Here is a 13471-nt window from a genome sequence, read left to right on the forward strand (position 1 = left end):
TCTGAGTTCCTGCATCTTCAGAACCACGGAGGTCATGTGCACCCCTTGTTTCATGACAGTTCTCCCCCTTCTGCTCCCATCAACTGAAATCTGGGCCTTTTTCTTTGATCTTGCCCCAAAATCACTCAGACAAGACATATACACATGTATCACAGACTTTACTGAAAGACTCTACATAAGGAGACTCTACATAATCCTCTTTTCTCCCCCCCCCCCCCACCCTGCACCTGTGGCATGTGCAAGTTCCTGGGCCAAGGATTGAACCTCTGCCACAGCAGTGACCCGAGCAGCTGCTAATCCTCATTTCTTATACACACCTTTGGGAATTCCTCCCTTGCCTCCTTTCTCTCCAGACTTGAGCCCTGCTACACTGATGCCACCCCTTTCCCCCTCATCCCTTACTCCCTCAGGACTAGACTCATCCAGTTCAGATTAGGAAACAGGAGCATCAGAACAAGCTCTTCTTCCTGCCACACTTAGTGTGAATAAAGAACAGAGAGACACGAAGAGTGCAGAAGCCTTTAACACCATGTGAAAACAGACTCCCCCCCACCCCATTTCACCGCTTCAGCTGCAGGCACACACATGTGTGCGCGTGAAGCCAGCCCTGCTTCAGACAGACCAGAGCCCTGCTAGGTGCCCAGAGATCCTCCATCTCCCTCTGTTCCTCATTTCATCTTCTCCTCTCGGATCCCAAAAGCTGTCAGAGAAAAGCGCTATGCCTGTTCTCACTTCATGTAAATCCCTGCTTAGGAACAATACTGAATAGTGAGACTGGAAAGAGACAGGCCTGGGGGAACAGAGTGCTAGCTAAAGGTAAGCCTAGGAGCTGGAAGGATCATTCAGGAACAAGGATGGGGACTCCACTGATGGAAAGCCACCTCGTAGACCCCGGGTCATTTCTGCACTGCGCGCACCGATTCTCAACACTCTGCTTGCAAAAGGTGCGGCGCAAAGACAGATTCTGTACCTAGACACCCCCATCCTGCAGCTGGGCCCCTGTCCTGAGCTTCTCACACTCTTCCTTGCCCTCACCTGTGGGGCAGGGCTGGTACTTGGCACCCAGGGTCTCCCTCCGGGAGGAGAAGCAATGGTGCCAGAGGCTGCAGAGGCCATAGACTGCAGCCAGCAGGGCAGCTCCTAAGGGCAGGTGCCAGCAGAAGAAGATGATGAGGAAGGAGAGGTCCTCGGGGTTTTCCCCGCGCCAGGGCTGCCCGGAGGGAGGCGCGTACATCAGCACGCAAAGTTGCAGCATCCAGTTGCTGAGCACCAGCCCCATCCAGGTCTTGAGCACCCACAGCGAGGGCTGGTCGGGGACCCAGACCTCGATGGTGAGCACCAGGCCGACCAGGAAGGCTGGCACCATGAGCAGGATGTGCACGCGGATCTCCAGGGTGCTCTTGTTCTCGCCGTGCATCGCCATCAGCAGCGCCAGCATGTAGAAGGCCAGGGCCTCGGCCGCGCGCTCCAGCTTCACATTTTGCCGCGCCTGACACGCCTGGCTTACGATGTCCACCACGCCACTGAGCAGGAAGAACGCATACATGGTGACGTGCTGCCAGTTGTCCTTGAACACGAACGGCCGCCTCGGGTCCTCCCAGTCCACCATCGTCAGCCGGTTCACTCCTGGTGGGTAGAAGAACTCAGGCAAGATGCCAAGTAGAGGGAAGACCACCTTCATCACTCCGTCCTTGGGGACCCGCTGCCACCACCTGTGCCCTCGCTTCTCCCTTGGGGGCAGAGGGGGTATGAGGAACCTCTGTCCTCGCAGCAGGGCCAAGGACACCAGCACGGAGTAGTAGAGTGAAAAGAGGAGGAAGAACATTCCTGCTATCAGGTGCCCTACAAGGGTTCCCATGGTCTCCGTGTGTGTGGAGGGGCCACCAGGGCAACAGCTGGGGATGAACGGCAACCTCACAGGGTGCTCCTCACAAGCCAGAGTGGCTGCTTCTGAGCCAAGGAGAGATCTTCCTGATCCAGCCCTGCCCTGCCTCCCACACAGGGGAAGGTGCCGGAAGCATCTGAGTCACTCCTGGGTGGGATCTCTTTCGGAGATGTGATGGTGTAAGGGCATCTCACTCTGTTCCTTCCCCAGATGCTAGGCCTGGGATTTCAGCCTTTGTCCCTCAGTGCTGGACCCTGTGCTTTGATGGCCTTTGCCCCAGCCCTCCACAAGGAGAGGGGAAGGAGAGAGTTAGGTGCTCCAGCAAAGAGGGGTGGTGGCTGACTCTCTTCTACTGACTTGTTCCTGGCCAGGTGAGTTACACAATTTTTTTTTTTTTCTCATTTAAAGCCCTGGATAACTCTTGAGGGCGTTATTGCTAAACAAATTTTACAGGTGACGAGTGAGCCTTAATGAAACTCAGAGTGGGGATGGGACATGCATGATGTCCCTTCCAGCAGCCAGCCCAGCGGAGCCAGGATGGGACCAGGTCTACTCATTTGTCTGCAAAGTCCTGAGTTTGTAACACTGCACAGGAGCTGAATCTCCGCTCCAACACTTGCCAGTCACGTGATGGTGAACATGTTACTTTGTCTTCCTGAGCCTCAGTTTCCTGATCTGTAGAATGGGAATAATAATCATCTCATAGGTTTGTTGTTAAAATTAAATATGGACGTGCCCTGTTTTACTGCTTTTTGCTTTATCGAGCTTTGCAGATATTGTGTTTTTAAAAAAAAATTAAAGATTTTTTTTTTTTTAAATAGCCACACCTGTGACCTATGGAAATTCCTGGGCTAGGAGCTGAAATGGAACTGCAGCTGCTGGCTTACACCACAGCCACAGCAACTTGGTATCCAAGCCAGATCTGCAAACTACATCAGATCCTTAACCCACTGAACAAGGCCAAAGATTGAACCCATGTCCTATGGGGTTCGACACTACGTAGGGTTCTTAACCCACTGAGCCACAACAGGAACTCCCAAATTAAATATTTATGGCAACCCTGCGTTGAGCAAGTCTATTGGTGCCATTTTTCCAACAGCACTTGCTCGAGTCATGCCTCTGTGTTACATTTTGGTAATTTTCACAGTATTTCCAACTTTTTTATTATTATATCTGTTATGGTGATCTGTGATCATTGATCTTTGGTGTTACTATTGTAATTGTTTTGGTGTTCTTTTGCAGTAAAGTCACTGGGGTTTTTTTTGGCTGTGCCTGCAGCATGTGGAAGCTCCCATTCCAGGGATCAAACCGAGCCACAGCAGCAACCTGAGCCACAGCAGTGACAATGCAGAAACCTTACCCACTAGGCCACTTGGGAATTCCTGAAGTATTTTTTAATTAGGGAATGTATATATATTTTTTAGAGATAATGCTATTGAACACTAATAGACTACAATGTAGTATAAACATAACTTTTATATGTATTGGGAAACCTAAAAATTCATGACTCACATTATTAGTATTTATCAATACTAAAAAATGATAGTGATTATTAGTAATTTTACTATTGTTATGATTAATATTCCTTGCCAAATTCTATGATGCTGAAATTATTCGGATATTTCTATGAATGGTACCAAAGCAGGAAGCATAAAGAAAAAAGTCAAAAAGTAATGACATTTTAAAAATGTAAAGTTTTTATTAATAGAAATTAGACATTAGAAGCAAAAATTTATTTACATATTGAAATTACTGTTAAAAGACAAATTTCAGGAGAAAAAAACAATTTTACTCTATATGTAAAACATTTTACTCTATATGTAACAGTGTTAGTCTTCTTACAATATAAAGAGCTCCTACAAATCAAAAAGTTAAAAATGAACACTTTGGTGGGAAAATGGGCAAAGGACATAAAATAGCTATTTATCTAAGGAAAACTATAAATATTTAGTAAAACTACACAATTCAAGATAATGAATTTCACTGGCAAGCAAATGAATAATAACCAAATCAACATGATTCTTGTTATGGAATCCCCCCAAGGTTCATATGCTGATGCTCTAACCCACAATGTGATGCTGTTTAGAGATGGCACCTTTGGGAGATGACTAGGTTTAGATGAAGTCATAAGGGTGGGACCTCGTGATGAGATTAGTGCCCTTATAAAAAGAGGAGGAGAAACAAAGATCTCTCAGAAGAGTGTGAATCTGGGGTAGTTGGGTGGAGTGTTCATATATGTTGGTTTGATCTAGTTGGTTGATTGTGTTTTGTCAAGTCCTCTATGTCCTTCCCTATCTTCTGTCTGGTGTTACTCTCCATGTGCTGAATGGAGGAAAGGCCCTGGGAGCACACAGTCGGAAGGCGCTGTCTGTAAGTCAGGAAGAAGGCTCTCACCAGAACCCAATCATCTTGGCACTCTGCTCTCAGACATCCAGCCTATAAAACTGTGAGAAGTGAATATTTGTTGGTTAAGCCCCCAGGCTATGATATTTGCTTAGAGCAGACTGAGCTAAGACAGAGCTTGGTACTGTGGGGTGGGATGCTGCTGTAACAAATACCTAAAACATGTGGAAGCAGCTTTGGAACTGCGTCATGGGTAGAGGCTGGGAGAGTTTGGAGGTGCATGCTAGAAAAGTCAAGATTGCCTTGAAGGGATAGGTGGTCATTCAGCTGAGGACCTGGAAGGAAGAACAGAAAGCTTTAGAGAAAGCCTCCATCTTCTTAGAGGGTGTGTACATAGTCATGAACAGAATGTTGGTAGACATATGGACTTACAGCCCATTCTGGTGAGGTCTCAGATGGGAACTTGGAACATGTTACCAGACCGTGGAGCAAAGGTGACGCTTATAAAGTGGCAAAGAAATAGGCTGAATTATGTTCATGTTCTAGTGTTTTGTAGAAGGTAAGAACTTGTGCAAGATGAAACTGCACTATTTAGCTGAGGAGATTTCTAAAATGTCGAAGGAGAGGCTTGGTGCCTCCTGCTTGTTAATAGCAAAATGTGAGAAGAGAGGAATGCATTGAAGAAGCACTTGTTAAGCAAAAAAAGATCCCAAACTTAAGGATTTGCAAATTCTCAGCCTGTCCATGTTGCAAAAAATGAGAAAGTTGTCCTGAAGAGAACACTAAGGTGTGGCCTCCCCCAAACCCTTTCATAGGGTGATTCACATGAGAATAGGCTACACACCAAATGAGCCATCCCATGAGAGACACTGCCAGTTTCAGGTGAAGGGGATGGAGCTGAGATCAAACGAGGGAAGGCTATTGGACTTCTAGATCTTATGGGCAGGACTGGACCAGAAAGCTGTTTGGCTGTGAACAGGTGCAATTCTTCAAGACAAGGGAAGAATGATCCTGAAGCAGTTCTGATATCATCAAGGCAGCTTCCTTGGCTTCAAAAAGACATCACTTCCGTTTTAGCAGGCCAGACAGTGACCACCTAGAGCCTTGGGGGTGTGGCTGCCTAGACCTGGGGGGTGGTAACCTGCCAAACAGAACCATAGGGATGGGGTTGCCGATCCAGTGGATTCTGAAGGCAAGACCATCATTCCAGTGGGCCTAGAGAGCAAAGCATCCAATCAGAGAGAATTATTCTTCAGCCTTAAGATGTGATGATATTTGCCTTGCTAGGTTTCGTACTTCCTTGGGACTGTAACCCTTTCCTGCTGCTTTCTCCCTTTGGGGAGCCTGTCCCATGGCTATATTTGGAAGCACAGAACTTTTCTGGTTTTGTAGGTTCGCAGCTGGAGAAGAGATTTGTCTCAGGATGAATCATACCTTGAGTCTCACTCAAACCTGGTTTAGATACTATTTAGATGAGACTTTAGGCTTTTGATTTTACAGTTGATGTTGGTATGAGTTGAAATTTTAGGGACTGCTGGGATGGGATGAATATTTTTGCATATATTTATGATTTTAGGGAGGCCAGGGGCAGAATGTTATGGACCAAATGTTTGTGTCCTCTTAAAATTCATATGTGGAAGCACTAATCCTCTAATGTGATGGTACCTAGAGGTGACGCCTTTGGGAGGCAATTAGGTTCAGATGAGGTCATGTGGGTGGAGCCCCTATGTTGGAGTTACTGTCCTACTAAGGAGAGGGAGAGGCCAGAAACCACGCTCTCTGCCATATGAGGGCACAGCGGAGAAGGTGGTCATCTCCAAACCAGGAAGTGTGTTTTTACCAGGAACAGAATCACCTGGCACCTTGATCTTGAACTTTCCAGGCTTCAGAACTGGAGAAATAAGTATCTGCTGTTTAAGGAGTTCCTGTCGTGGCGCAGTGATTAACGAATCCGACTAGGAACCAGGAGGTTGCGGGTTCGATCCCTGGTTTTGCTTAGTGGGTTAAGGATCCAGCGTTGCTGTGAGCTGTGGTGTAGGTTGCAGACGTGGCTCAGATCCTGCGTTGCTGTCTGTGGCTCTGGTGTAGGCCGGTGGCCACAGCTCCAATTAGACCCCTAGCCTGGGAACCTCCATATACCAAGAAAGCGGCCCAAGAAATGGCAAAAAGACAAAAATAAATAAATAAATAAATAAGTATCTGCTGTTCAAACTCCTCAGTCTATGGTATTTTGTAATTGCGGCCCAAGCAGACTAATATACTGACCCACTGGTTGTTTAAAAGTGTGCTCATTTTCACAAATTTGTGGATTTTCCCATTTTCCTTCTGTAATTGACCTCTAACTTCATCCATTGTGATTGGAGAAAATACAATGTGATTGGCTTCTCCTTTACCCTTCTCTTGGTAAAATGTCTATCTTTTTTTGGCCATACCCATGACATGCATAAGTTCCTCAGCCAGGGATCAAACTGCCACAGCTGTAAAGTAAGAGAAACAGCAGTGACAATGTCAAATCCTTAATCTCTAGGCTACCAGGGAACTCCCTGGTTTCTATCTTTTAAAATGTTTTGAGAGTTGAACTTTGACCTAACATGTGGGTTGTCCTGGAGAATATTCCATGTGCCCTTGAGAAGAATGCATATTCTGTTATTGTTGGGTAGTGTGTCCGTCTATGTTTATTTTTAGGTGGAAGCCAGCATAAGAGAAGACCTTCCAACTGGCACAGGTTGCAGTGCAAGCAGCTTGATTATTGCTTAGTGGATCCAGAGGTAGTAAATTTCACAGAGGCTGTGTCAAGTCCAGATAAGAGAATCAGAGTGAAGGCTCCATAATTTTGGAGCAAAATCATGACCGTGTTGGCAAGTGACCATCCATCCTTATTATGAGAAGCTGCTCTTAGCTTGCTAGTAGGTTCTTCTGGAGACTGAACACTTTCCACATTGGACACCAGGTAACCATGTGATCTGGGTATTTTCTGAGTCTAAAATCGGTCATACCTAACAGTGCTCCATCATCAAACAGGGCATAATGAGGCCAGGCTTGAGCATGACCTGAAAGCACAAATAAGTGATGTGCATGTGTTGCTAATATTCCCAGTGTGCTTCCTCCTCCTCCTTCTCCCTCAGCCAACATCTAGGGCCATGTATAGAGGTCTCTATGACTCCCTAATGAAGGGGAAACATTCAAGCTTGGTCTCAGACGGTTCTACTACCAATGCACTGAGCATAGCTATAGTCCCACTCCAGATGGTCCTGAAGAACAGCAGATAAACACTTTCAGGGAGTAGAACTTTGAGCAGAGTGTTTTTTTTTTCTTCTTTTTAGGGCTGCACCTGCACCATATGAAAGTTCCCAGGCTAGGCATTAAATTGGAGCTGCAGCTGCCAGCCTATGGTGCCACAGCCATAGCATCATGGGGATCTGAGCCGCATCTGCCACCTATGCTGCAGCTTGCAGCAATGCTGGATCCTTAACCCACTGAGTGAAGCCAGGGATTGAATCCATATCCTCACAAACCCTATATTGGGTTTTTAACCCACTGAGCCACAACAGCAATTCCTAAACAGGGCATTTTAATATTTTTTTTGCTTTTCTGGAACATCTGAAGTGCCACTAAATCCTGCATAGTGGTTAAAATCTGGTCATATGATCAATGACCTAGAAGAACCAAGATTAGAAGATTTATGACGAAAGAATTTTGGGAAAGTGTTAATGGCTCAAACTCTCAGAATGGGCCCAGACTATGTGGGTTTCATTGGAATGCTCAGCAAAATATTCCCATGGTGGAGGTTTTAAGTAACAAGGGACCAGGGCCACCCACTCTGCGGATGGCATTCGGCTCCTTTCCCCTCCACTCCAGTGTATGCCCAGTGAACCCATGTATAGTGTGGCCATGGTGACTGGGGTGCAGCTCATCTGTGGCTTTAATAATACAGACTTCTCCTCACAGAGGGTGACACGTTTCCTGCCACTCCTCAGTGTCAAATAAGAAAAGTGGTAGAGAAGGGTAAAGGAGAAGCCAAAAAAAGCTTAAGGCTCCTGCCATAGGGAATGGATATAAAAAATATTTTCCCCATCCTAGCAACGCTAGACCCTGAAGATTCAGAGTTTTAGCACCAAAGAGAAGCCTATACCCCTCAAGGGGCACGTTGATGATGTCATTGAATTGGAAGCTGAGGCAGTCACATAGCTATTTCTGGCTCCTCAAAGCACAAGGCACAACAAGCAAAAAAGAGGGATAGGGTGTTGGCTGTGGCAAGTGGTTCCGATTAACACGGGGATGTAGACCTGCTGCTCCACAAGGAGGTGGGAAGAGGGATGCAGAATGGCACAGGTGCTCCACCAGCTTGCCTTCTCCAATGGTATCTAAAGGAAGGTACTTGGCAGACAAGACCACCGAAGGCTCTTTGACCCATTTATCCATCTAACAATGAATCCTGCTAATGGCAGAAGCTGTTCTAGGCCCTGCAACAAAGAGAGGCAAGAAACCAATAAAGATGCAGGTGAACCAGAAGATGGTAGAGGAAGATAAATAATAATCCCTCTCCCCTCAAAAGAAAAAAAAAAAAAGGATAATGTAATAGTGAGTCCTTCACATTAAGTCATCAAAGAAGTAGCATTTCAACCAAGCTCAAATTGGCATTAGGGCCCAGCCATTCAATATCTGACTGAATGTTTGAGCTACTCTATCACATAAAGACCAGGGGAGGAGATGAATGAAATCAAAAACCCCGGTAAACCCATCTCCCCACCGACAGTGTCGGCTACCTCCAATCTTTCCAGTAATGTCATTCTCTTCCTAAGTAGAATCAGATTTTGGGTTTTGCCATTAAGAATCTTGATAGGTGGGGGTTCCTCCTGTGGCTCAGCAGAAATGAATCTGACTAGTATCCATGAGGATGCAGTTTCAATCCCTGGTCTCGCTCACTGGGTTAAGGATCTCACTGGTCGCCGTGAGCTGTGGTGTAGGTCACAGATGCGGCTTGGATCCCACATTGCTGTGGTGTAGGCCGGTGGCTACAGCTCCAATTCAACCCCTAGCTTGGGAACTTCCATATGCTGAGGGTATGGTCCTTAAAAAAAAAAAAAAAAAGTGGCAAACTCTGAACGGTAGTTTTATGGGAAATGTTAATTTGTGTCTATCTTTTTGCATTTTTCAACTATTCTGAGACTTAATTAATTAATTTTGTCTTTTTTGTCTTTATAGGGCCGCACCTGTGGCATATGGAGGTTCCCAGGCTAGGGGTCTAATCAGATCTACAGCTGCTGGCCTACACCAGCCTACACCACAGCCACAGCAACGCCGGATCCTTAACCCACTGAACAAAGCCAGGGATCGAACCCACAACCTCATGGTTTCTAGTTGGATTTGTTTCTGCTGCGCCACGATGTGAACTCCAATTCTGAGACTTTATTAACTGAATTTTATGGTAAAATTATTCACAGGAAAAACTTTGAAAGATCTCTAGTCATCAAAATATTTCTTTATGTATGTAGATTTCTGTGTGCAATTATTTATAAAGCTATATATGCAATCCTGACAATGTTAAAAGACATCAAAAGGCACAAAGACAAGTAAAAAGAGTCATTTGGCAAATGCCAACACAGAATGAGTAAGTGTTAACATTTTGTCATGTTTGCTTCAGGATTTTAAAAAATAAACAAACATTCAAATCCTTCCAATCCCCTTCCCACACCTCTCTCAGTTTGTAGGGAGAACCAGTCTTGGGAGCTTGGTGTGAATCTTTCTTTTCATTCTGGTATTTTGTCTGTGTTTGTATCCCTCTCTGTCTCTCTAACCTAGCTGATGGTTTTCTATGTGTTTCTAGTTCTGCAGAAACCAGCAACAGGAGGAGCTCTTTCTTGAACAAGGCACTGGTCATGGCTCAGTTAGAACCCATGTAAGTGAAGTTCCTTTGTAATGAAGTCAGTGCAGTTGAATAAAAAGGAGGGGGGTGGTATTCAAGAATCAGGCAAAAATACAGATGATGGGAACCATATGTCAGAGCGGCCACGTTCCAGTAAACTGGGCGAGTGCACGGATGGGTTAGACCTAAATTCCTCTACTCCCAACTCCTATTTTGTCCACAGGGTAACTAAAGGTAAACAGGACTAACCTGCATCCCCACCCCACACCAAAAGTGACCACAAGCCTCCAGTGCAGCTGTCTCTCCCCACCTCATCACCTGCTCCTGGCTCTCAGAAGGAGATGGTGCCTGAAATAGTCATGTGTTGACTGGTAGATGAATCTTCAGCAAACAAGTTTCAGTCACTGTGATATCTTAATCATTTTAAGGTCTTCATTTCCAGTAGAAGAAGGAAAATCCATAGCTCTACCTACAACTAAAGGAATTTGGGGTATCAGCCAGCAGGTGCTGAGATGTATGCTATGCTATAGGGAGGGGTTCCTGCCCCCGCCCCTCATCAGGTTCTGATTGAATGGATCAGGGGTTGTTAGGCCTGGGTATTTGTGTTTTTTAAATTTCCTCTGAAGACACAAAAGGACAAATACTGTACGAGTCCACTTATTTGAGGTATCTAGTGTCGTCACATTTATGGAGGTAGGAGGTAGAATGGTGGCTGCCAGGAGCTGGGGGCAGGAGTGTGGAGTTAGTGTTTAATGGGGACAGAGTCTCCGTTTGGGAATCAGAAATAATTTTGAGATGGGCAGTGGTGATGGTTACACAACAGTGTGAATGTACTTAAAGGCACTGAGCTATAAACCTAAAAATTGTTAAAAATGGAGGAGTTTGGGAGTTCTCGTCGTTGCGCAGTGGTTAACGAATCCGACTAGGAACCGTGAGGTTGCGGGTTCGATCCCTGGCCTTGCTCAGTGGGTTAATGATCTGGCATTGCCGTGAGCTGTGGTGTAGGTTGCAGACGCAGTTCGGATCCTGAGTTGCTGTGGCTCTGCTGTAGGCTGGCGGCTACAGCTCCGATTAGACCCCTAGCCTGGGAACCTCCATATGCCGCAGGAGTGGCCCAAGAAATAGCAAAAAAAGACCAAAAAAAAAAAAAATGGAGGAGTTCCTGTGGCGGTGCAGCGGAAATGATTCTGACTAGGAACCATGAGGTTGTGGGTTCGATCCCTATCCTAGCTCAGTGGGTTAAGGATCTGGTGTTGCCGTGAGCTGTGGTGTAGGTTGGAGTTGCGGCTCAGATCTGGTGTTGCTGTGGTTGTGGCATAGGCTTGCAGCTGTAGCAGCTGTAGCTTGGATTCAACCCCTAGCCTGGGAACTTCCATATGCCGCAAGTGCAGCCCTAAAAAGCTTAAAAAAAAAAAAAAGTTAAAATGACAAATTTTATATTACGTATTTTTTACCACTGTTTTTTAAAAAGTGAAAGGTAAACTTGCCCCACCCCCTGCCCTGTGGTTGTAATTTGCATCAGGTTGAGAACTACCTTGATGTCATCTGCAGTCCCTGTAGGAAGGGTGGTCCTGCCTTTTCCCTTGGAAGGCTGAGCTGGGCGCTGTTCTTGTTTCAACTATTGCTGTTGGGGGTGGGGGGAGGTGGGAGTGGTAAAAAAAAGCATCACTTGTCACTTTTCCTTTATGATTTGGTCCATCCCCTGCCCGAGACTGGCCCCGGAGGCCTTCTCCATGCCTCCTGCAGCACTCCTGCCTCCAGTGTCAACATTTCTGGGCAGTGGTGGGATGGCGACCTCTCTACCAGCAGGGGCTTTTCTCTGGTCCCTTTCCATGCCTGTGGCTGGAGTTTCGCCCCCACTTCTTTCTCTGCATTTGAATGTGCTTGGTTTGCTTCAGCCGTGTAACCCGATTCATGCAGGTGTAACTCACCAGGAAAGAAACCAGCCAGTTAGTGTCAAAGAGGGATGCTTATGCCGGTTCTTTGTGTCTAGTCTCTAATGAAATGTCATGCTTATCTAGTCTGTGATGCTAGTGGAGCATCACTCTTGCTTTTGAAATGTAGGTGACCTTGACTCAGTGCCCATCCCACACACTGGGGGAGGTCCCACATTCTGTCCAAGGTTCCTGAGCCCCAGGGCTGTGATTGCCCCCTCACCAGCCTTTGAGAGTCTGAACCTGCTGTAAGTATACCCCGCAGCAGCGCCTTGGATCTGTTTTTGCACTGACCCAGAGGGAAGGCTTAGCCCCCTACCATGGATCCACCTCTACCCTTTGCAGAGCAAAGTAACACTTACAAAAGGCCTTTATCTGTGCAGCAGGCTTTGTTACATGTATGAGGATAATGATGATCAGGGATTATCTCGTCCCAAAGCAAAACTCCCAATATTGGTTATTAGATAGTTCTGTCCTTTAAAGGCCTTAAGTGAATATTAAAAACTTTAATATGAATATGATTCTACTGGAAAAACTAGCCCTAAGGTGTTAGAAGTCAGAGTAGTGGTTAGTGTGAGGGAGAGTAACTGGGAGACTAGGAGGGGCTTCTGGGATTCTGGTAGTTTTCTGTTTCTTGATTGGATGCTAGTTACACGAGTGATTTGCGGAAAAGCTACGGAGCTGCACACTTGTACTTTACGCACGTTTCAGTATTTTTGTTATGCTTCAATGAAAGAAGAAGCCTTCTAGTAGCCCTGTGCCCAGACATGTTTCTCTATCCAGACCCTTTTCAGGTCATTACAGAGAATTCCTGGAGTTCCCTTCCTGGCGCAATGGTGAACAAACCTGACTAGGAACCATGAGGTTGTGGGTTCAATCCCTGGCCTTGCTCAGTGGGTTAAGGATCCGGCGTTGCCGTGAGCTGTGCTGTAGGTCGCAGACGTGGCTCGGATCCCTCGTTGCTGTGGCTCTGGCGTGGGCCAGTGGCCACAGCTCCAATTGGACCCCTAGCCTGGGAACCTCCACAGGCTGCGGCACGGCCCTAGAAAAGACAAAAAAAAAAAAAAAAAGAATTCCCCCCCGCCCACCCAGCCTCTGCCTCCTGGAAGTCAGTTTTTGGTTTTGACCTGTTAGCAGTGTTTCAGAGAAATGCAGACACACAAGCACGCTGTCAATGACGATCCTGTGCAGAGATGGCCCCTCACACACCCTCCTTCCTAAATATCACTGTCACAATCTTGCCAGCAACAACCGGGAAGACTATCCAGGTTCCCACTCCCCCGGCCCACCTCCTCCATATCAGCCCACCCTCTAGGGCCCCTAAGCCGCCAAAGAGGCCAGGAAAACACCTTTGAACAGTGAGATAGAGACTGACAGACAGGTCCCGAAACTATCCCAGGAGCTAAACAGCCCCAGGAACAAGAATGGGGTTCATGGGATAGG

General features: G+C 46.4%; 1 protein-coding gene across 1 annotated transcript; it reads right to left on the reverse strand.

Annotated features, from left to right (window-relative positions):
* Positions 1–237: 237 nt before the first annotated feature.
* On the reverse strand, positions 238–1993 carry LOC125112893 (transmembrane epididymal protein 1A-like). Its single transcript, XM_047755372.1, has one exon. The coding sequence runs from the start codon at positions 1856–1858 to the stop codon at positions 971–973; it is 888 nt and encodes a 295-aa protein (XP_047611328.1). The 5' UTR covers positions 1859–1993; the 3' UTR covers positions 238–970.
* Positions 1994–13471: the final 11478 nt, after the last annotated feature.

Source organism: Phacochoerus africanus, chromosome 1, assembly GCF_016906955.1.
Source record: "Phacochoerus africanus isolate WHEZ1 chromosome 1, ROS_Pafr_v1, whole genome shotgun sequence".
In the NCBI taxonomy this organism is placed as follows: domain Eukaryota; kingdom Metazoa; phylum Chordata; class Mammalia; order Artiodactyla; family Suidae; genus Phacochoerus; species Phacochoerus africanus.

Excerpts from the sequence above, each read along its gene's own strand:
- LOC125112893 (XM_047755372.1), bottom strand. The coding sequence starts at position 1,858 with ATGGGAACCCTTGTAGGGCACCTGATAGCAGGAATGTTCTTCCTCCTC.